The sequence below is a fragment of the Hemicordylus capensis genome, chromosome 11 (assembly GCF_027244095.1).
Source record: "Hemicordylus capensis ecotype Gifberg chromosome 11, rHemCap1.1.pri, whole genome shotgun sequence".
NCBI classification, from domain to species: domain Eukaryota; kingdom Metazoa; phylum Chordata; class Lepidosauria; order Squamata; family Cordylidae; genus Hemicordylus; species Hemicordylus capensis.
Window position 1 is genome coordinate 1,837,476 of NC_069667.1, and position 24,326 is coordinate 1,861,801.

The 24,326-nt window shown below is 48.5% G+C and overlaps 1 protein-coding gene across 2 annotated transcripts in view; it reads left to right on the forward strand.

Annotated features, from left to right (window-relative positions):
* The window catches only part of AR (androgen receptor), a 157,144-nt gene that overhangs the window by 108,052 nt on the left and 24,766 nt on the right, over positions 1-24,326 (forward strand). The window contains exon 4 of one of the 2 annotated variants that reach the window (XM_053273665.1): positions 14,782-15,069. The exons of the other annotated variant lie outside the window; for it this stretch is intronic. Coding sequence (XP_053129640.1) covers positions 14,782-15,069 — 288 coding nt within the window. The remainder of the gene's footprint in view (positions 1-14,781; positions 15,070-24,326) is intronic. 2 annotated transcript variants of the gene reach the window in all.

Consider the following 24,326-nt stretch of genomic DNA (forward strand, 5'->3'; position numbering starts at 1 on the left):
CTGCATGGATCTCCCTCCCCCAGTGAGCGTGGGAGCTTGTGGCACCAAGAGAGTTTCCCTACCAATGTTCCCTCTTCTAACAGAAAATCCCAGACGTTATTGTCCTCAGCCAAAGCCCACTGCAGCTCGGGATTCTGGGAGCTGAAGTCAGCAACATCTGGGATTCCCTTTTGCAGGGAATACTCTCCCCCTCGCCCATTCCTCAGAGTGGTGGGCACAGCTTTCACTGCGCACACAGCAGAGGCGTCTGCATACATGCGCCTGCTTCATTTGAGTCCTGCTGCTCCTAGCGGCTGAACTGCCGTGTTACCCTAACCCTTAAAATGTTCTGTGGGGAGATGTTTTGAATGGCTCACCATGTAGCCACAGGAAGGTGTCAATTTCCCCCCTTCGGAACAATGAAGACCCTCCAGCTTGAATTAATGTGGAATAACTCTCATCTCTCTGGCAACGTTTCCTGCTCCCCTGGGTGGCTGGTGATATGCTGTGTTGCTCTGGAACTGTCTGCATCTGCTTGGAGCAATTCTCAGCTCCAGGGCTGGACCAAGGCAGCTAACTCTGGCTCTCTGGCAGATCTGTTTTCCCAAGATGGCCCTGGATGCCCTTTTTGGCACTGGCCCAGCAGCCCAACCCTCCCCTTGTACAAAATAACAAGGTGACTTTGGAGAGCTGTGCACATCATTCCAGAGATTACACATAGCAGCGCCTCCCTCTTCTTGCCCACTCCCCCCAGAATGACACTTGTAGCATCATTGCCCCTGTGGGGCAGGGGACAGATTACAGCTCTTGAGGTTGACTAAGAGTCTTGGGGTTCCTGGCAGGGGAAGATGCTGCATGCGCCACAGAGTGCCCACTGCTTGGCCTTGAGGAAGGGGAGGAGTAGTGATGACCATCAGGGGCCTTGGATTGTTTGAATCAACTGCTCAAAAAGCCCCAGTCGCTTTTGGGACTCGCCCATCTCAAAGGCCAGCTCTGGAAGTGCTGTTCCTCACAACACTTACCGAACAGATGGGATGCGTTGCCTCCAGAGCTTATGATGGTTGCTGGCCTTCAATGGCTTTGGGGGAAGATTGGGCCAGTTCACAAAAGAGGAGAGGCCTATCGGGGGATATAGGTCAAGGCAGCGAAATGCCGGCCTCCGTATTCAGGGGCAGAATGGACCAGATGTGTGGTGGGAGGAGTGACCAGGGGCGAGGGTCTCCATCTTGTGCTGACCACTATTGGAGACGGACTGCTAGGCTAGATGGGCTGATTTGGCACTGGCAGTTCTTGTGTTTGCTGCCTTTCCTCCTCTGTCTCAAGTGGTTACCATTCACCACTCCACACTGTCAATTTTAAATATTAAGATCCAATAAACTTCAGAGTAAATACCAGCAGAAACTGGAGTTGGTTTAGTTTCATAAACCATGAAGGTAATTTTTTAAGGTCTTGAGTTTCATAATATTTTTCGTGTTTGTATTTCAGGAAACATTTCTTCTTTTCATTTAAAACCTTGTTAATCCAGCAACACTTAATAAAAAATCCTCTTTCCCCCCAAATGAAACCGTGTGCTGTGCAAGCAATAAGCTCCTTTCTCAAAAATAGTTTTTCTGCCAGGATTCTGGTTTTCTAAATCTAATGCAGATTTGACGCTAAGGCTGTAGGGATTGGGGTATTTTAAAGACCTTTTCAAATTTGTTTCGAAACTACTTCTTGGGCAGCTATTGCCCCCCCACCCCAAGGAGCCCCTTTGCCTGCTTTTATGGGCTCCATTCCCTGTTGAAAAGAAGGTGGTATGGGACGAAAGACCAATAAGCCAAAGAACTAGTTTTCCTCCTCACTTCTGCCTCAGAAGGCCTTTATATTTCCAAATGCCATTATTTTTCGAAACAATTCCTGATGAATCATCTGTGGCAACTCTGGATTTTCATATGATGTTGCCATGGGGGGGCTTAGAATATTTCCCAAAGCCAAGTGGACAGGCCTGGCCTTGGATGAAAAGGCATCCAACAGCTGGTGGAAGGGAGTTGCCAGTTTGGCTAACAGCAGCGTCATGGCAGTGAAAGAGGCTGGCAGGATTGAACCTGGACTCAACAGGAGCCTTCATCAGCTGCTGGTTGACATACAAACACAGGCTAATTTCAAAGTGTGCTTAGCTTGGCATGGAGCTGGATCATGTACTGCAGGATTGCCCACTCCTCTGAAATATTCTCAAGGGGGTGGCCGGGGGTGGGAGAGGAATGGCCCATTTTGTTGCCTTCCCAGCTGAGAGACCCCCAGTTGGATGTGTGGGGTGATCCCCCCCACACACACACCCCAACAAAGTGCTTCTCCCTCTGGCAGGGCAGCCCAAGCCCTGCCCAAGCTGGCTCCTTTTCTAGCCGCTGGAGATGCCTTTCAGAAGCGTCCACAACCCAAGCGCTGGCATAATAAGAGGAAGGTCATCAACAGGTATTCCTCCTGCTCATACAGCAAGTTTAATGAATAGGGAGAGGGGGGAAACCAAAGCCGCGCGGAAGGCTTGCTTTTTCCGACCCACTCCTGGATTAGCTTGCAAGGTCTGCCGCGCGGTTCGGTTACGCTGCCTGCCAGGTGGGAGTGAGCCCTGCAGGGTGACGTCCGAAGCGCGACAGGTGGCTCTGCCGAGGGTGTTAAGGTAGAAACAGTACATCGTCAGGTGTTCAAACTAATGGGCTGTTAAGAACAATCAGCTGTTCCGAATTTGCAAGTAAATCGCTCTGCGAGGGGAGCATAAAGTAGCACTGTGGGACTGTGTTGTGCTTGTCTCTGTCCAGCACTCCAACACACTGGCTGCACTGGCAGGCATGAGTCATCCCTGGCGTCACCTCCCAGTTCAGGGTCAACGGTGCGGCTGCCAAAGGGTCATCAGCATCATTGGGTGGCAGGAATTCCCAGGTAGGCGGCGGCGTTCAGCCGGGGGACCCTTGAGGGGGAAGCAGAGAAATGGGACACCCCCACACTCTGCTCCCTGGATGACGACGCCACCCATGTCTTCCCAAAAGGGAGGCAGGTGGTAGTGGGGGGTGCGATGCTTTCTCATTCGAGAGCTGACCCATTTTGTTCCCCAGCACAGTTCACAGCATTCATAAGATGCAACAGTGCCATTAAAAACCACACGCTTGCAAAGCATGTAAGCCATAGATCCCTGAGGAAAGAAGCGGAGGAAAGGAGGGGGAAGAAGAGATCAGGTTGAAAAGCACACGTGGAACTGAAAACCAAAACTCAAAAAAAAAAGCAAAATAGATCTCCTGTACATGAGAAGTGATTATAGCTCCTTAGGACATGGGTGAAGGGGAGCAGTGGAAAAGGCTTTGGGTGAGCTTATTTATTTATTTGTATTTAATACTTTTGTTTAACACCAGAAACTTGCATCTCATGGTGATTAACACAAATGAACACTAAACAATTAAAACAGTTAACATTTTAAAACAACAATAAAGTCAACTAGCTGGGCCGGGCGCAGAGCATCTGCACCTCTAGTTTTCCCCGCCCGCCCACCACCAATTTCTTTCCCAGCCTGCCTGCCGCCACCACCGCTTTCTTTCCCTTCCCGCCACTGCCATTTTCCCCACCCATTGCTGCCGTTTTCTTCCCTCGCCCACCACCGCTGTTGCTGTTTCCTGCTCACCCTGCTGTTGCCATTTTCACCTGCCCACCCCCACCCCCGCCACTGTTTTGTCCCTCCTGCTGTGTTTTGTTTTCCGCCTCGCCTCTGGCGCTGCCGCTTTCCTCTTCCCCTGTCAGCAGCTTGCTCTTGAACTCTCACGAGAGCTGCCACACATGGGATTAGCAGCGGGTATGCCTGAGAGAGAGAGAGATGTACAGCTAGCCAGAGGCGTGATTAAAGAAATGTGTCTTGAGATCTCCAAATTGCTGCCCCATTTGGAGGTGAGAGGCTGTTTCTCCCATTTGGAGAGGGACAGAAGGGGGCTGTGTGCCAGTGCTGACAGCACACCTTTTAGCAGGGGTGTTACTGAATTCCTCTCTTCCCAAAATTTGCAATGCAGTACATGGTTCCAGGACCCTCCCACTCCCCCGTGGAGTAGATATTAGGAACCATGACAATTTTTGCAAATTCTCAGCATTCCATAAGCTTTCTGAAAAAAAGGTTGTTAAATGTGTATTTTGCACATTTGTAACATCCACAATGTTATTGCGGAAGCTGTTTGGATAGGAAACACATGACCATGCTTGAAGAAGAGTGGCAATAGGATCAGTGTGTGCATGCCCTCCCTCATACTGTTGCTCCCCTGCAACTGGTATTGAGAGGCATCTTGCCTCTGAGGCTGGAGGTGGCCCACTGTCACCAGACTAGTAGCCACTGACAGACCTGTCCTCCATGAATATGTCTAAGCCCCTTTTAAAGCCGTCCAAGCTGGTGGCAATCACCACATCTTGTGGCAGAGAATTCCATAGGTTAATTATGTGTTGTGTGAAAAAGTACTTCCTTATGTTGGTCCTAAATTTCTTTGCAATCAGTTTCATGGGATGACCTCTGGTTCTAGTGTTATGAGAGAAGGGAAAAAATGTCTCTCTGTCCGCTCTCTCCTCTCCAAGCATAATTTTATACATCTCAAGAAGGACTTCTCCACATGCAATGCGTAATTGACAGCTGGGATTCGGTTTCACAAGATGAAGTGATAGCTGATAGCTGTGATAAGTCTGGCACCGTAGCTAAGTGGCCCTTCAGTGTTCAGACACCTGACCTCCCACTGCCAGACCCTGTGTGCAAAGAACCTGGGACCACTGCCTTCCTAAATTAGTACCCTCCCCAGGCCTTTCCCTCTCAGAGAAAGTGTGCTGGAGCCAGTGGCTGTTGACACCAGCAAGAGGAGCTCTCTGCCCTCCAGAGTAGCCAGAAGTTCACCTCCCACAAGAAGCAGTCTGGGGGCACCTTAAAGGTTATTTCTGCTACAAGACTGTGTGCTGTTTTGCTGCACTCCGGAAGTTATTCACCTGAGGGAGAGTAACTCCAAGCTGCTTGGCCCAGTCCTAAGGTCAGGGCTGAGACATCAGAGTCTGGCTGGGCAGGGCTGGGCACCTTCAGAATCTGCTTTCCAACTAGGCCATGGTGAGAGTGAGAGTAGAATTGGCCTAGTAGTATAAATTAGTGTTGATCAATTCCCTTGTTTTTCCATTTTTGCTTCTCTTGGTGCAAGCGGTAGATTCAGAGAGCAGACAGTCCCTCTCTCTGATCTCCACTCTATCGTTTAATGGATTTCAGCTCTTGAGTCACTGTTGTCCATAGACAGAGTCAAGCAACAATCCCAGTGCTCTGACCTGCTCCCCAGTTGCCACGTGAGCTCTAGGCACTTCCTTTGTCCGGGGAGTGGGCATCTGGCCCAGCTGCACGCATCTCTGCTGACCCAGCCACCATATTGGTGCTGATGCATCCATGAGCCATTGACCTAGGGAAGGACAGGAGTTGGTGTGAGATCCCAGGGCCCCAATAGCAGCAAGAAGAGAGGGGCACCATATGATGGCCCTCAGCTTGCAGCGGCCCTGGGATCAGAGAGCACAAGGGAGAATCCCTGCCTGTCACAGCAACTAACAGAAATATCCCTGGGCTACATCAAGCTAAAAGGGCTTTCCCTTTTTTTCATAGTTCTTCTGCTGCTTCAACGGTCTGAGTGAAACACAACCATACATCAGGGTCACATTCTTAGTTGGGACAGACTGACAAAATTAATGCTCTGAACAACTTTGTGTGTATATATATTCTTCTCTCTAGGTCACTCTGACCTGTTCTGCTTGGCCTGCTTTATATTTGTTTTTAATGTTAGCATATAAGTAATTGTGAAAATGTGTGCTGTGAATTAGTGCTCCCTATTCTCCCACATCCACCACCCCTGCCCCACACCCCCAGCCCCCTCCCCCTCCCCTTGCCTGCCCCATAGAGTGATGCTCTCTTCTCAAGAACATTTCAGTGGCTGGATGTTTGCTATTAACCATTAATGGCCAGTCCCTTTGCAGGCTGGGTCTGGGTCTGTTGAGCAATGCTGAAAATTTCACTGGCTTTCAGTGGCCACAAAGGAGGAGGTGGCACACTTTTGGGGTTTTTTTTTGTTTGTTTTTTAAGATTCTGCCTTTGGCACAAAATGGTACTTTAAAAAAAAAGATAGCTATTGATTTAGTTCACTTTGACTCAAGAGCTGAAATCCATTAAGAGTAGGGAGCAGAGAGAGGGACTGTCTTCTCTCCGAATCTACCACTTGTACCAAGAGAAGCAAAAAGGGAAAAGGGAATGGATTGACACTGGCTGATGCTGGTAAATTCTTGGCCAAGACCGGCCCCCCGAGGACTGCCAAAGCACTTCCCTGATCAGAAACTGCAGTGCTCCAAAAGGCACTTCTCTCGATGCCTTCTGAGCAACCTTTCCTCTTCTAGAAGGGATTTTTCAGGGAGGGATTACACACTGACAGACATAGGGAGCTGTTCTTGAAAATGGCAACCCCCGAGTCAGGGGTTCCCAGCCTCTTGCTCAGTAATCAGTAGCTCCGCTTTCCTCTGTGTCCTCCTGATCTCATTACTTTGGAGATTTCCACTTCCTCGCATCAGGCAGCCAGTGGGCTGGATTGTGATGGAGTCATGGCTACAGGACACAAGGTGTGTTGTACTGCAGCAGCTTCTGCTCACAGTTGGGAGCAGCCCTTTTTTCCTCTCCAATAAATGCCGGCCCCACCTCCAGTGTGATGAACATCTATTCCCCCGCGTCCTTTTCCTGGTTCAGTTGTGGTAGGTTAGCAGCACCACCTGATGCCCAGTGCGTGCGTGTGCACACACACACACCCCCCAGTGTATGTTTCCACTTCCAGGACTCTATCCTTCCCAGACAAGGGAAACATTTCAAAGGGGGAAAGGCTTCTGGTGTCCACACCCCTTTCTCGGTGTCTGCCCACTTCGCCTTCCCAGTGCTGGCTTGCCCTAAGCACAGCGAACTGTGTTTCTTGCAAGCGAGCCGTGAGTCTACATGTGAGTAAATCCACCCCTGCACTGCAGCTCCATGACCAGGAGAAGACATTCTTGCCAGACCTTCCCCTCCACATAATGCAGCTGTTGAAAGAATAGAACCTCTGACAGGAAAGGGCCTGGTGTTGCTGCTGAATGAAGTGACCTTTTTACCTCTCAAGGCATCTGAGTGATGTGGGCATTTGGCTCTGTCCCTGAAGGCTGCAAGTTCAAATATCTCTAGGCTCAAGGCAAGATGGCTGCCTCTGGCCTAACCAGACATAAATGGGGACCTGATCCACTGGCGAAGTCCACGGTGTAGATCATGGCCACCAAAAATGGCTCCGTCTACATGCTGACATTCTGCACTATCTTCAACTGCCCTTGGGAAGAAAGCTCTCCTCCCTGTAGGAGGCATTGCTACACAGATGCATAGAAACATAGGCAGCTGCCATATACTGAGTCAGACCATTGGTCCATCTAGCTCAGTATCGTCTTCACAGACTGGCAGCGGCTTCTCCAAGGTTGCAGGCAGGAGTCTCTCTCAGCCCGATCTTGGAGATGCTGTCAGGCAGGGAACTTGGAACCTTCTGCTCTTCCCAGAGTGGCAGCTCCATCCCTTAAGGGTGGATCTTCAACTGCCCTTGGCTACACATGCCCACCCACAAAATACAATGTGAACTCATCCTCAGATTACTTACTGGTCTCTGAGAATCACTCTGAGAATAGGCAGCCGTGGTGGGTCTTGCCCTCCGCAGTAATTCCAGGCCGACAGAATGTAATGGCTCTGGCATGAGTCCTAGCAGTGCTTTCCTCTTGGATGTAGCCATCAGTTCTCAGCCATCCTAAGGGCAGGTGGGTGCCTGGACAGGACACAGCATCACAGTATGGCTGCCCAGCATAGCAGTATTCATGAGCGGGGTCCCTCTGCTCCTAGAAAGGCAAGCTCTCCGCCCAAGAGGGTCCCTGATATTCGGCGGTTGGCTACCAAATCCAGGGTGATCCTTGAGCTTGCCCATCCCAGCTCCAGGCACATTTTGTTTTCTGATTTGAAAAGCATCCAGAATGAGTAATGGCTTTCTCCCCTCTGGCAGAAGTAGCTGTCCTAGACAGAACATTCCCGTTTTATGGCCCATGTGCGCGCCTGCTTGATGGGCTTTGGTCTCCTCTTACACAGCGCTCTTTGGTGGGTCTTCTTGAGTTGCCAGGGGAGAGCTTTTTCAAGCGCACCCCATGCCTGGCCTGCCACCCACCCACCCCACCCATCCGTAGCTCTTGCAGCCAGCTCTGCAGTTGCAGCTGGCCATGTGCTAGACAAGGGCTGGGTTCGGGAACAAAGTCAGAATATCAAGCTACTGTCGTTTGCAGCCTGAGGCAGCTTTTGTCCTCCACTGAACAGATGGAAGGAGGCTAGTGTGTGAATTATGGGCATGGCCTCTCCTTCCCCTGCTGCTCTTTCTGGAAACAGCCTAAACCTCTATTCCAGGCTCTCCCACTTTGTGTTCTTGCTTACACACTCCATTGCACGGCAGTTGTCATTTTGGGGTGCTCTGGCGCACCTGGGAGAGCAACATTCTCCTCTTTGCCCCCGCTCCCTCCACAAAGGGCCTCGTCTTACTCCACCCATAAGCAGGACTGCAGCCTCTCACAGTAGAGATTCAGGACTCGTTAACGGAAAGCCGAATCTCACCCTTTGCAACAGCTGTGCTGATCGAAGGGGGGGCTGAGGGAGCTAGTCATGGCGCTCGGTTTGTCCAGGTTCTGGAATCTCTTGCTTGGCTCTCCACTAAAATGACCTCTTGTGCTCTGAGAGGCAGAAAACAACATGAAAGGCCTGTAAAGCAGCTCTTTTCAGCTCAACATTGCCACGTGCATCTGGCTTCTCCTAAGCAACATTGTTCACCATGGCACTTTCCAGACTAGCTGCTCAAGAGCAGCAAAATGCCTCTGTTCTGGCAAGTCACATTGAAAATGTGAGCAGCAGGGGGAGCAGTCTCGCACCAACTAAAAAACCAGCAACTTCCTTACGCCGGATATACGATGTACAGCGACAAGCACAACCTGCAGAGGATCCCATCTTTTGGGCTGATTGAGGGGGACATGAATGCCCCAGTGGCGCTTCCAACGTTTAAGCCGCTTCTGGACATCTCCAAGGCCTGTTGGGAAAAACCATCTTCTACCTAATCAACTTCCAAGCATTTGGAGTCTTTTCATCTTGTGAAGTTAGAGGAATGCACCTTTCTGAAGAAACATCCAACTCCAAACTCTTTAGTTGTGCAAGCTGTGCCGTCTCGCTCTAAGCACCGGTCCTTGTCTATGCCAATTGACTGGGAGGGAAGTTGGTTAGATTCTGTTGGTCATAGGCTCTGCAACGGAAAGTGGCTAATTATCAGACCTGTATGGGCCGCTACAACCATTTCCTCCGGGAGAAACCGAGCCCCTACCTTGATCTTTTTCCTCAAGAGCAGAGGGATCTCGCCTACGTTACCAGGAAGGAGGCCTTTCATCTGGCTAAACAACAGCTCCATTCTTCCCATCATCAAGCCGATTCTGCAGCCCATACTCCATTGCCCTATGCCAGCATGCTTGGCTGTGATCTTCAGGTTTGAATCCCAAGGCCAAGACTCAGAATGAAGACCTCTCATTCATTCATTCGTTTGTTCGTTCGTTTTTATTCGATTTTTGTACTGCCCTTCCAAAAATGGCTCAGTACGGTTTACACAGAGAAATAATAAATAAATAAGATGGTGCATATTTGATGGTGAAGCCCTTTTGGGGTCGAAGACTGATGTTCGTAAGCTCTCAGGAACACTGCACGCTCAATGAAGCCTAATTTCCACCCAGGCTCGTCTGTCTAGACCAGGCCTGCTCAACTTTGGCCCTCCTGCAGATGTTGGCCTACAGCTCCCATAATCCCTGGCTGGGGATTATGGGAGTTGTAGTACAAAAATAGCGGGGGTGGAGTTGAGGAGGCCTGGTCTAGACCATATAAATGGAATAAGGCATCCTCCCAATCTCAGGGCGCGGAACACTCCTTGGGCTCGCAGAGGCCATCACACTATAAGATGCCCTCTCACTTTGCCAACCAGCATCCTGCTCAGCCCAGGCCTACACCATCGGCCTTTGCAGAGAGCACATGGTGACTTTGTCCACCAAATTGGTACTCGTCTCAGGCGGTACTTACCAACTTGGGAAGCCACAACTGCAGCCCCGTGAGTACTAACCCTTATTCGTATAGGATACACCAACAGACATGCTTGGGGCTTCAAAATGTACCTCCAGGAAGAGTCCTCTGCAGACGACTGGGGGCTGCCACACACCAAGGCACTGCAATCTCATGCTCACCCTGCCATGGCTGCACTTCTGTTGAACGTTGCTTTGTGGGTTGTCTCTTTAGATCTCTTGGTCCTCCTCTTCGCTTAGCCAAAACGGAGCTGTTGGCTCTCGGGCTGCTGCTTAGAGCACAGCTAGGGCACTCCGCTCCAGCACTTGAGCCCACGGGGAACTGTCTCAAGGCTAAACAAAGTGGTCAGCTGTACTTCTTGGGAACCGTTGTCAGAACTCTGCAGGAGTCGGAGATGCGCAGCCTCCCTCCCTCCCTCCCTCCCTCCCTTGCCGTCTCTCTCTTTTGCTTTGGTTGTGACCCACACAAATAATTGCCAGGATATGTCACCCTGCACTTTGCTCTTGTTTTTCCAGGCTGACTCGCTCTTATTTTTATTGCCATTTTCCCATTTTTACAGAGCAGCCTCCCTTAATTGCTCTTACTGTAGATCATCCAAAGCATATTATTTAAAGATCAGCTTTTGCATTGATTTATGGAGCTGCTCTTTGATTTGACGTTTTTACGTCTGGAGGCTTGTTTTTCTAATTATGGCCAAAGGAAGTTTCAGATAAGTATCGTTTAATGTAGGGAGCCAGAACCCCAAGGACACCAGATTTCCATTTTATTTTGCTCTTGCTCAAATGGAGCAACCAGGGCTCTCTCCCCCACCCTGCTTTTTTGTAATTAATGAATTAATTGTCCTCCCAAGATGACTGTTGGGGAGTGAAGTGGGGGGGGGCAGGGGTGGGGGGGAAGAGAGAGATAAAAGGCTTTTACTGTCTAGAACAACAAAACCTGGCTCTGCAGACTTGATGGTCATGAGCCCGCCAATTAAAGCAGACACCATGAAGTGAAAATAAATAAATAAATGCAATAAACAGTCCATTTCAGAGAATTACAGAGTCCTAATCACAGATTTCCTGGTGTTCTGTTCATGGCCCATGTAATATGATGCAAGGTCTGCCGGGGAACGGGGTCTGCTTAAATCCCCTTGAAGCGAAAGCTCAGCAGCTCCGTCTCAGGTTTTGTACAGATCATAGTGGTGTGTTTTTAAGCAGAGCTCAAAGAAGTGAAGTGCTTGGTGATCTCTGCTCCATCCTGCAGCCTTCCAGTGGAGACGTGTCCAACCACACATTTGTTTTGTTTTGATTGATTGATTGATTGATTGATTGATTAAGTGTTGTCAAATCGGTGTCTACTCTTAGCGACCACATAGACAGATTCTCTCCAGGATGATAATCTGTCTTCCACTTGGCCTTTCAGGTCTCTTAGTAGTGCATTCATTGCTGCCGTAATCGAGTTGCAGCTGTGTGGAAATCCACTTGGTGATATGAGGCATTCCCACATGGCCTCTCTTTGTACTGCGGCTCTGAATCTTTGACAATCCAGCAGTCTTCTTTCATAATATACTGAATGTCCAGTCTCTGAAGCTTGATCAACAAGCTGGAACCTATAGATATACTTCAGTTTAAAAAGTCAAATAATTTAATGAATGTCATGTGCTTCCCAGTCCATTGGTAACTATTCTCTCTTCGATAGTGTTTTCCATCTTTCTGATGTGGTCTGGCCTGTTCTAACTCTATCAACAACAACAAAAGTGTAGGGGGTATTGCCTCTCTGACTTGCTGTCTGTTTGTCATTGACAAATATTAATACTAATAATGTAATGCTTTAACCATAATATTTTAAAAACATTTTTGCAAGTCCTCACACAGCGAGACCTAGACATATTTGGACTGTGCACAAGGCTATAAGTGGGATCAGCTCTGCAGCCACCATTTCTCTGCAGCAAGCCCAGTTCTTTCAGCTGGTGGCAGGTGCAAGGCAGGCGAAAGCCCTTTCAGCTCGCATCAGTAGGACGGTCGTTTCCAAGTCATCAGAAGCCAGAGAAGCTCTTCACACAATCCTTGTGAAGAGCTAGCAGGCTATCTGTGGAGGAGGAGGGTTTTGCTGACCTTCCCCACAGGTGATCAGAAGTGGTTCCCTGGGCAGGCGGATCGCCAGCCCAGACAAGTGGCAGCTCTCCTGCGGGCCGCCTGCACCTCACTCGGCCGCTCCAGGGGTCGGACTCTGGGAAGCGTCACCCTGCAAGCAGCTGCGGCTGACACACGATCAAACAAAAAGAGGGTAAGGGAGCACTCACAGCTTCCTGTGTTCCTAACCTCGTTGAAGAGGCAGGCTGCTTGGGTGGGCTTGCCACTGGGGAGCCACCGGGCTCGCCCTCAAGCCTGGTGGTTCTCATGAGTGTGCAGAACTGGGCTGGGCTCCCTTAGCCTGGCTTTGCACGCTCGTGAGAATAGTTTCTCCTAGTTTCTTTACTCCACACGACTCGGATCTCAGCTGGAGTGCTGTGTTCAGACTGGGCACCACATTTTAAGAAGGATGTAGACAGTTTGGAATGAGTCCACAAGGAGGATGGCCATTTCAGAAAAATAAGCCCTGTGAGGAAGGGTATGTTTAGCCTAGAAGAGAGAAGACTGGGGGTGGGGGGACATGATAGCCCTCTCCAAATACCTGAAGAGCCGTTGCACAGAAGGGAGCAAAGACTTGTTGTGCGGCAGGGGCGTAGCTAGGGGAGAGGGGGCCCGTGTTCATCCCTCTCTCTGGCGGCCCCCCAGAGTGAGGGAGATAATGAAGAATATAGGGAGGGATGGAGCTGGAGGGCCCTTGGGAGCTGGGGGCCCGTGTTCCTTGAACCCTTTTGCTCAATTATATCTACGCCCCTTTTGTGCGGTGTCCCAGAAGCCAAGTTGTGATTCTTATAGGCTTAAGTGACAAGAGGACAGCTTTCAGTGGAACATTAGGAGAAATGTCTGAATGGTAGGAACAGTTCTATATTTGAACCATTCCCTAGCAAGGTGTTGGGCTCTTTCTCACTTGTGATTCTCAAGGAGAGTCTGCACTGCTGCCTGCTGCCTGCCTCCCACTCTGGATTTTCTGCATCAAGCAGGGGGCTAGTATTGAGGGGTGTGAGGAGAAACATTAAAGTCCTCACACCACAGAGTGTGCCCTAGTGGTAAAGACATTTAGCCCAAGAGTTTATCTGGAGACATTAGGTTGAGTTCAAAAAACAAATAAAGATTTTTTTTTTATCACTGATTGAGAGAGGGAGCCATTGAACAACATATGCAGTTTCCTTCAACAACTGAACAATTCTGACTTACTCTAATTGACCAAGAGAGACTATTAACATAACTCATCCAGCCTCTTGTGGCTATAAGAGGTTACTGCAATTCTAAGAGAATTTAGAATTCTCACTTCTAACCGTTAGGAACAGAGGCGTATCCAGGGAAAATAGCACCTAGGGCAAGCACTGAAATGGCGCCCCCTATCCAAACATCTGACACCCATCTTTCAGATAACTTTACCATAATATCAGCTGAAAAATACAAGTCAAGCTCGTTAATCTTTTAATATTTCAAAAAATATTTAGCAGTGGACGTAGCCAGACCAAAAAATGCCAGAAAATGACAAATTTCAGTATGCTGGGGCTAATGAAATATCCAAATACTATGTGGAGGTGTACTTGGAAAACTAAACAGAATTGCCTGTCTGATTCTCTACTATGCATTGTAGCATCACTATTACGTAAGTTTTAAAAATAAATGGAGAATTTGACTTTTCCCAGATACTCTGAAAATAATTAAAGGATATGCAGAGTAAACTGTGTCACTGCTTGGAATATATTCTAGTATTTCAGAAAGACAGTTAAAATGAGAGAAAGAGAGCAAGAAACTCCCAGTGGGTCTTAATACTAAGGATTTCACACTGATTCAAAGACAAACTCACCATTAATAGTCATATTATTAAGACATCACATTTAACTCACTTATCACAAGAAGCAAAGTAGAGCAAATGAATACAATCCTAGCTCATAAGCTTCAGCTCAGTATTCACAAACCCTGATTCTCTGTACATCGTGCCAAACTAAATATGTGTACAGTGACATATTATATTAATTTTAAAAAAATTTAATCTGTAGCCCCTTCAGGGGGCTTCCTAAAGGCTGTGGGGGGGTGTCTGCAAAAGTTCCCCCTCCCCCTGCTGGCCTCTAGAGCCTCACAGGGACCATTTGAGCATGTGTGGTGGCCATTTTTTAAAATATTTTTTAAATGGCCGCTGAAAACAAAATGGCCACTGTGCATGCTCAAATGGCCTCTGTGGTGGCCATTTTGTTTTGGTGGCTATTTTTTATTTTTATTTTTTTAAAAAATGGCGCCCCCTTCAAGTGGTGCCCGGGGCACGTGCCCAGCCTGCCCCACCCTAGATACGCCCCTGGGGTTAGGAACATAGGGGCGTGCCTTACACCGATTCAGACCCTGGGTCCATCTAGCTCCGTATTGTCTTCACAGACTGGTAGCGGCTTCTCCAAAGTTTCAGACAGAGAAGGCTCTTCCCCTGAACTATGTCCCCATCCCCAAGATGGCCTCTAAGGTCATCCCCCTCCAACTCTAGGAATCTAACCCAGCAGTGGGAATGTCTCTGAGTTTCCTCCTTGTTCTCCGCAGCCCGGAAACTGAAGAAACTGGGCAACCTGAAAATGCAGGAGGAAGGGGAGGCGGCTGGCCCATCCAGCCCCAATGAGGATCCAGCCTCCAAGATGTCCATGACACGCATTGACAACCTGGAGTGTCAGCCCATCTTCCTCAATGTTCTGGAAGCCATTGAGCCTGGCGTGGTTTGCGCAGGCCATGACAACAACCAGCCCGACTCCTTCGCCACCCTTCTGACCAGCCTCAATGAGCTCGGGGAGAGGCAGCTGGTGCATGTGGTCAAATGGGCAAAAGCCTTACCAGGTAAGGAGAAGCTCCTGCATTCCCCCCGCCCCATAACATTCTGTTTATTCTAAGCAGAGGTGCATGCATAGCCTGCTGGGTTCAGAAACAAACTTGGGGCAATCATGAGGTGGTGAGCTTGATAAGTTCTTAAATTCTTCTTTGGGACAGACTTCAAGTCCAAGCCAGAGCAGAATTCCTGCAGCCAGAGCTTTATGCTACTGACTTGTGTCTGTCTCTCAGCCAATGACGCTCAGGGTGGTCTGGTTTCTCTGCTGTGAGGTCTTTCCTGTCGGAGGTTTCTCGGTGGGGCTGACTTTGTTCTCTCTCCGGAGCAACCCCCAGCTGCCTGAAGTGCCTTATGCAAAGCAAACACATCGCACATATTCTTCCTTCCTTCGTTATTTGCATTTTGTGATTTGGAATTGCACTGACTGTTTGCAGTATTGCAGAATGCGCACACTGTATATAAGAAATGCATCATGATCCAAAGTGAGCAAAAGGAAACACCCCTAGAGCCCCTCAGCCTCACTGAATAATTTGGATGAAAGAATAATATTTTGCAGTTCATTGGGATCTTAACGTCTCAGAAGTAGCCAACTCCAATAAGAGGCTGGTCTTCTGACCCATTTCAAATCATTCCTTCCTTAAGGGGATCAGCTGTTCCCATGTAAATGACTGGGAATCCGGAGAGTATGGCCCCCGCCTCTCCACTTCTGCACACCACACATAATTGTATAATCCTTTAGCAGATGCCCCATCAAAATAATTTGGGATAGAATATGTACAGCCCTGCTTTTAGTGTGGCTGGTTCTCTGTTTTCTGCTCATCTTCTCCAAGCAACCTTCATTTTTCTCAGCTGGCCAGCGTTTCCATGAAATATGCATAATCTATTTTATTTCTTCATTGGGCACAAATACCCTACCACTTGCAGGAAAAGGGAGATAACCACAGAAAGCACAGGAGCCAGTGCTATTTCTCAGTAGAAGTTGTGCGTGTTTGCATATGGTGAGCACATGTGTAGAAACGAGAACTGCACCTGGTGGTGACATTTCCCTGTAGACGTTAGCTGCGTACGCTTATCCTTAGCATGCAAGCACTGTTGCAAACATCTGTTATAGGTGTCGGAAGAGGACATGGCAGGCTGGTCTTTAAGGGCAAGAGGGGCAACGCTGTCACCCCTTGCCAGCCCCCTCCTCCAGTTCTCTTAAACGTACCATCTAGTCCTCTTCCTTGCTTACATCTTGCTTTCTTTTTCTCTTGGGCAGCTTCTCAGGCTCCTTGTCTCTTTTTTAACGGCCTTTCCTCCCTCTCGGGGTGTTTCTTTGGGCTCCACCACACCCCAAAGGGAGTCATTATTGTCCTTAGCCACTCCTAAACTGCATGTTTAATTTCCCAGCACCGGTCCGGATCTTCCTTTCCCTTTCCATTTCTTGCCTCTTGGGGGCGTTAGCTTGGAACGAACTCTACCAATGAGAAGTCAGGATAGCTGGCAGAGAGGTGTGCTGGCCCATCACCAGCAAGCTAGGCAGGGTTGAGTCATCTGATCTGCCCGGAGCCCTCCCAGGAAAGTTGGCGCATGTAGCAGGGAGGTATGGGAGCCCCGTGGTGGGCTTGATCCGTAGAGAGAGAGAGAGAGAGAGAGGCAGGCTCTCTGGGCCAAGAGTTGGTCTCCTTGCTTGCTGGAATGAAGTGAGTGGCTGGGCTCAACTGGAGAAAGGGAGGAACAAGCCGTGGCTTCTGATTGGTGGCAAGAGGTCAAGGAGGGCGCCTGGAGACCCCAAACTCTTTCCCCAGAAAAACGTCTGAAAGCAGCTCCTGCTGCTGAAGTGGACTCTGAACAAGCGTTAACTGGCTGTGCAAATGAACAAGAGTCCTCCTTCCCCTCTCCCTTGAGTCCCAGGTGTAGTTGGGGAGAAAGGCTTCCCCCCTTGCCCAAATAATCTCAAAAAGCAGGGAGTTTAAGCTCCCAGCTTTGGCGCTGGCTTGCAGAACACAGAGTGGATGAGTTCCTCCTTTTGGCGTTGCTGCCCTGCTCCACTCCTCCGTGACACACCCAGGGACCCTATATGGTTGAGTTTATCGCATTATCAACCAAAACAAGAGGGTCAGATAAGGTAGAGGGGTGTGGGGGTGTGGCGCGTTCAAGCTGCTGCTTGTGACTTTGAGGGCAAAGGCATCCACGTTCACTTAACCCTTTGTGTCTTGATTGCTGCTGAGCTGAGTAGTTTATCACCCCAGGGAGAAGAGCCGCTCAACCTTCAGACCAGGACACAAAGGCTCTCTTCAACCCTCCCTCATTTGTGGGCAGTGGTGGACATAGAAGTTGGAGATTCCAAACAATGGGGGATTCCTACTCTTGAGCTCCAGAATGTGCATGGGGACTAGCTGGAGAGCTCTCCGGTCCCCCCCTGTCCAAGTTGAACACCCCAATCCCATGTTAACACATGTCTCAGTCCGTCTGCATCCCCTCTGCCCACATATGGCTTTTTGATTTGTGTGTTTTTAAAAAAAGAAATCAAAGGCATTCCTAGTTTATTTTCTGTGTTTAGCCCCTTGCTACATGATGAGACATGTCTAATTTTGTCCTTAGGTTGTTCTCCTATGCATACTTATTTAGGAGTAGCATTTGCTGAATACAGTGGGACTTACTTCTGAGTAAACACACACAGGCTTGTCTATCAAGCCATGTCGGTCCTCTCATGCCTCTTATTGCTTTGGCTTCTGTAACTCCAAGTTACAGGAAATGTTTCGGCCTGATGAAGGGTTCCTGTATGTGTAACTCATACTTGTTTGTATGATCCCAGACCCTGTTTTTAAAGCCAGGGCTTCAGCATGGCAACAAGGAAAGGGGGCCCCTGAGCATATACGCTGTTCACTTCTCTCCCACTGCCATCCCATTGGCCACCACTGCCACTGGAAGAAGGGTGTGGTTGTTGTTACCTGCAAACCAATGTGCGACCTATGCCTTTTGATGAGAATTTTGCTCCTAAAAGTTGATCCATACAAAACCCACTGCCGATGAGCCTGTTTCCATGTCTTGTAAGGAAAGGTTGCTGGGAAAGGAGCCTGTGGTTGTCAGGAGTAAGTGGAGATAAAGCAGGCATGCCCAAGTCAAAGACCCGGGTGGGCCAGAACTCACCATGACTTGGTATGTAGGGGCGGAAGTAAATTTTCAGCACATTAATGATTGCATTAACATTAATTATTAAAAAATCTTAATGAAAGCAATTATTAGTTACCCACAGCATGAGGAGGGAAGAGGAGGCAACCTTTCTTCTTCCCTGTCCCCCATGCACTTTCAACGCTTGCAAAGGTCAGTTTTGAAGGGAGCTGACCCCCATCAGCTCCATGGGGCAAGGCGGCATTTTGCACCTCACCTCAGGCACCACATTACTTTGGGCCCAGCAAAAATGTCCCCAGGCCTTATGTGGTGCAGGCCTGGCTGGGATAAAGCCTAAGGAGCCGTCCACACCTTAGAGGGAAGTCTGAGTCTAGGGGACAGTGCCGCTGATCATAGCTCCCAAATGAGACGACCTGCATGATCAACACCTTTGTCACATTCACACTTCAGTCGTGTGCTTAAAGACTTGTGCAAAATGACCCTGGCATCCTCTTTACAGTAATCTGTAAGGAATTCTCAAGCTATTTCAGGGACCATAATTTTGGGTTCCAAAGGATTTGACCATAATGGTGAAGGGGCTGTTGGAGGGATAGCGAGGGAATAATTAGGGCTGGAGAAATCCCCTAGGAGTGAGGAAGCAGGAGGAGGCTTAAAGCAGGGAAATGTCTGAGGAATGAGAGCACCCTCGTCACCCCAAAGGGATGCAGGCCCTGCTTGGCTGCTTTCCATTATTTGGCACAGCCAGGGGGTGGGTGGTCATCTTCACCAACTTTGCAGAGAGGGCCAGACTCTTTGAGGAGCATAGGAAGCTGCCATATACGGAGTCAGAGCATTGGTCTATCTAGCTCAGTATTGTCTTCACAGACTGGCAGCGGCTTCTCCAAGCTTGCAGGCAGGAATCTCTCTCAGTCCTATAAGACAGATGCTGCCAGGGAGGGAACTTGGAGCCTTCTGCTCTTCCCAGAGCGGCTTCATCCCCTGAGGGGAATATCTTACAGGGCTCAAACATCAAGTCTCTCATTCATAGGTAACCAGGGCAGACTCTGCCTAGCTAAGGGGACAAGTCATGCTGGCTACCACCAGATCAGCTCTCCTCTCTTTTCTTCCAAAGAGAGCCGGAGGAGGAGGAGTTGAGCCCGAACTCCCATCCGGTCCTGACAGAATCAGATTATTTGGGATACCTGGGCTTATTAATGTCATTAGAGGGCCACGGGGTTGGGTTAGGCAGGCTAGGATCTCATCATTGTCACCTTCGGGACTTACTGTTGCTCACTTGCAGAAGATCTTCAGAGAGGGCAGAAGAAAAATAAGCACATACAGCCCCCCACCCCACGGACATGTCATTAACCTCCATCTAGGCACACAGTGCTCGCGGTGGCAGTCCTGGGGAAATCCAGTGATCCAGTGATGCATTGGCAGGCCAAGAAGTCAGTGGGTGTCAGCCATGGTGCTGCGGTTGCATTCGTCATGCTTCTGGCCACTGGTTGGTGTCACTTTCCCCACTTCCAGGTTGGCAGCTGGAGAAGCTGCTTCTGGACACAGCCTCAGTGAAGGATGGACCCATCAGATACTCTGCCCTTTAGCTACTACTGATTTTCAAAAATAGTTTTGTTTTAATACTAATTTAGGATTATTAAAATGTATTTGTTAGTGCACCTCATTCTGTTGTATGTGCTGAGCAGGCCTTGTAGTTATTGTGATTCAACTTTATTTGTTAGCCGCCCCATAACCTGTTGTGCTCTGGACAGCGCACAATAACACAATGGTAAAAAACATCCAATAAACACACATCAAACAAGACAAACACATTACAATATAAGGTAGAAAACACACAATGAAATGCAGAACATTTTGAAAATATTTCAATCGGTTTTTAAAATCCTGAGCCTCACTGGGGAGGCTGTTCCTTAGATGGGGTGACACCACTGATAAGGCCCTCTCCCTCATGGCCTAACCACCTTCATGACTCCTCCTGCATCCATAAGACATAGAAACGTGTCCTCTTATTAAAAGGGGAATGACTGGGAGCTCTTCTACACCTTTCACGGAAGGAGACCTGCTCAGCACATGCACTTGCAGTAGGAGACCTAGAAGCCGGGAAGAGGGCTGCCCTTGCGTCCACCTCCAGGTGGTAGATCCCAATTCTCAATACTTCCCAGAGGGGAGGGGAGAAGCCCATCGCCTGTCGCTCTTCAGGGCCAAGTTTCTCTCTTTCTCTCTGCTCATGCAACTTCCTTATTTTTTTTTGGCATACAAGCAGGCCTGTAGCCAGCCTCAAAATTGGGGGTGGGGATTGCAGAAGTCAGGGGAGGCGGGTTATAAAATGTTCAGTGAAAACAGTCAGTGAGGCTGGGGAGGAAAGAGAACCTTTTGGTGTGGCAGGAACATAACATGCCACCAGCTGGCTATGGGCCTGAATACAGGATAATAAAACCCCAACAGGGCACGAGGAGGAGGATCAGGTCCACGCTGAAGTTCCCCTTCCCCTTTACAGTGAAAAGGTTGTCTTCCGAGTCTAGGACTTCACTAGTTCCTCGGCATTAGCTCTCCAGTTTTGATATCTCTAATCTTCAGGAAGTCAAATACATTTGTTCTGTATGGGGCTGGTTGCATATTTATATCTCATCTTTGAGAAGCCTAATGCTGTGGTGACTACATCAGTGGCAGTGTTGCCTTAGTGACTAAAAGATTGAGCTCTAGATCAGGAAGTCTGGTTTGTTTATGTATTTATGCTTTACATTTATATACAAACCACCATCCAATTACAACCAACCGACCAACTTAATAGAACAATAATAAAATGTCATGTAAGCATGCACTCAGAATCAAGCAGCACAGATGCAACCAACTCAAAGGGAACTCATAGCAGCTACTCATTGGCCAAAGGCCTGAAGAAAAAGGGTAGGCTTCTCTGAAAGACTGGGAGTGTTGGAGCCATGTGGATCTCCGTTATGAGGTCCACCACTGGGGGGTAGTCACCAAGAAGGCCTTTCTAAAACAAAAGTAACGTGGCGTGTGATACATCAGTGGCGACACCTTTCTGAGCAGTCTCTGCCATTGGGATCATGCCAGCGATTGCTCCAATCCACAACTTGGTATAAAATGAAATGTGAATATGTTTTGTTATACCAGCTATGTTTTGTTCTGGTTTTTTGGTTTTGGTTTTTTACATGTTATATCCCGCTCTTCCTCCAAGGAGGCCAGAGCGGTGTACTACATACTTCAGTTCCTCCTCACAACAACCCTGTGAAGTAGGTTAGGCTGAAAGAGAAGTGACTGGCTCAGAGTCACCCAGCAAGTCTCATGGCTGAATGGGGATTTGAACTGGGGTCTCCTCCAAGTCCAGCACTCCCCGGTCCGAGTCCAGCCCCACACCACGAGGTTGAGCATTCTCAATGGCACACTAGAGCATGTTATTTGATACTGTGGGCCTCTGACTGGGCCCAGAAGCTACCATGTTCTCACAGGGGCTAAGATGCAGGAGCGCCATATTTTACAGAAATCACCCAAAGAGCCCGTGTGGATAGACTTGCATTATTTTCTGTCTTCAAACTATCTGAATTCTGCAATGTGTTGGCTTCTGAAATCATAATATTTATGAGTTTCCCAGCCAGTCAGCATGGAGAACCACACTTTTGTTCAACATTTGTCATCTTCTGGGAAGTTATGGATATTGTTGTAGCCCAACCTAATGCAAGTTTACTTGGAAACAAGTTCCACTTTGTTTAGACTTGTTTCCAAGTGTGCATAGGATTGCGGTTTTAAATTTCCAGCAAAAGATCTTGCTGAGTATCCTTGCATGTGGATATGTCTTGTTTGTAAGCAGACATAATTATACAGAGCAAAAGGCATGTGGGCTGCATGGCCAAAGTTCTTGGGTTACTCTTCTTGGCTGTATAACGGTTCTGTTACTGAGGTGTTTTAATTAAGAGAGCAGACCATTAAGTGGCATGCTTGTTCAGGAAAACATTTGAATTTCAAAATAGAAAACATGATCTATATCCATGAGTTAAATCAGTCTGGTGGTTTAAATCTATATTTCCCAATTCGTGGTAGTGGAAAAATGTTCATTTTGCAGCCCTAAAGTGGCAGAACAGAGTCATCGTAGTTCATTCCATATCCTGAAACCGGGTGCTATCCAGAGGAATTTCTGCATGCTTTTTAAAAGTAGAACTGGGACAGCAGATCACCCACAAGGAAATGCAAAGCAAAATCCTCCTTCCCTCCAAATGCTGCCAGTGTACATGTTTCTCAAATCTGCTTTGGCTATTCACCGCCGTGATGATCCATCTGGCTTGGTGGGGGCGGGGAAGCAGGGGTGCTGCACTTCCAGCTTTGCACTGCAGATAAGCTCCGTGGCACCAGGACCTCAGCAAGCATCTCCATGTGGCCTGGTCAGTTTGAGCAGCGTTCACCACAGGGAAGCTACCACAAGCTGCAATGAACCACTAGCTGCACAGCCTGTAGCCTGCTGACCCCTGTTCCCGCCGTGTACATTTTTCTTGTCTTTTGAGTTGCAGGTTTTATCCAATCAAGCCCTTAGTGGCTTTACAGTCCTGGGACACCATCGCCTGTTCCCCATCATGCTTGGCCAGAACACCATCTGCACTCCACGGCCGGCCAGCCAGCCAGCCAGGGCACATGGAGAAGAGTTCATATAATCAGAGGCTCTGAGGCGGCCCCATAAGCCATCTAGCCCAACCCCCGGCAGGAATCCCAGAGCTAGAGCGTCCCCGAGATGGCTTCCCCTTCCAACTTGCCTACATCCTTCTTAAAGTGCAGCACCTAGAACTGGACACAAACACAGGAAGAGATCTCACTAGAGCTGAATAAACTGGGACGATGACTTTTTGTGACTTGGACACTGGTTCTGTTAATGCAGCCTAAATTGGCATTTGCCTTTTTTGGAGCTGCATCACACTCCTGACTCGTGTTCAGTTTGTAATGGACTCCAGTCTCAAGGTCCTTTTCACATGTGCCACTGGCAAGCCGGGTATCCTTCATCTGATACCTGTGCATTTGATTTCCACCACCCCACCCCCTCCAAGTGCAGAACTTGGCATTTGTCTCTGTTGAATTCTTTGTTGTTAGTTACAAACTAGTGTTCCATTTTATCAAGGGCATTTTGAATTTTATTCCCATCTTCTGGGGGGCTAGTTATTCCTCCCCGATGACAATTTGTGTCATCTGCAAATGAGAATTCACTTTATGCCTCCATCCAAGTCATTGACAAACACACATTGACATGTACCAGGTCTAGAACAGAGCTCTGAGGCGCCCTGCTTGAATCCTTCCTCCAGTTTGATAAGGAGTGATTGATGAGCACTGAGAGTAGGATTTTCTACCCAGTTGTGAATCCACCTGAGTTGTTGCTGGCTGCCTCACAGCGGTGGAACATGCTTCCTCTGGTGACTCGCCAAGACATAAGAAGAGCCCTGCTGGATCAGACATCATGCCCAGCATCCTGTTTCCAGCAGTGAGCAGCCAGGAATCTCTAGGAAGTACACAAGCAGGACATGAAGGCGATAACCCACCCTTGTTCTGCCGCCTGCCCAAACCCCACCAGCACCTGGCATTCTGAACTCAGCAGTCCCATTTAACTGCCATGGCTCATACCATGGGAAGAGCTCTCCTCCTCCTCCTCCTCCTCCTCCTCCTGCACTTGATGCCATTGCCATTTTTCAAGACTAAAGAACCCCCAACATGTGAGCCTTTCCTTGAAGGGAAGGTGAAGTTAGTAGTCCTTCTCTGCACCTTTTCAGCCCCGTGGTGTCCTTTTTGAGATGCAGTAACCAGCTGAAACATGAAATTGCAAAAGCAGCCAAACCATAGACTTGTGTGAGGGCTACAATTCTGGGTGTTGTGTTTTCAGAGCTTTTCCTAGTAATCCTTAGCACAGAATTTGCATTGTTCACTGTGGCTGAGATCTGTGGCTGAGATATTGAACTCCCCACCAACAACCCCAAGAACTCCTTTCTCCTTACTCTGTTTACCCGAATAGAAGACTATTTTGAATTTAAGATGATCCCCTTAAAAATAGGTTAAATATAAGTTATACTTCTATTAAAAAAAACAACAACAATTAAAAACCCCAGGGCTCTGAATTTAAGACAACCCTCTAATTTCTAACACCAAAGAACTTGGATATCATCAG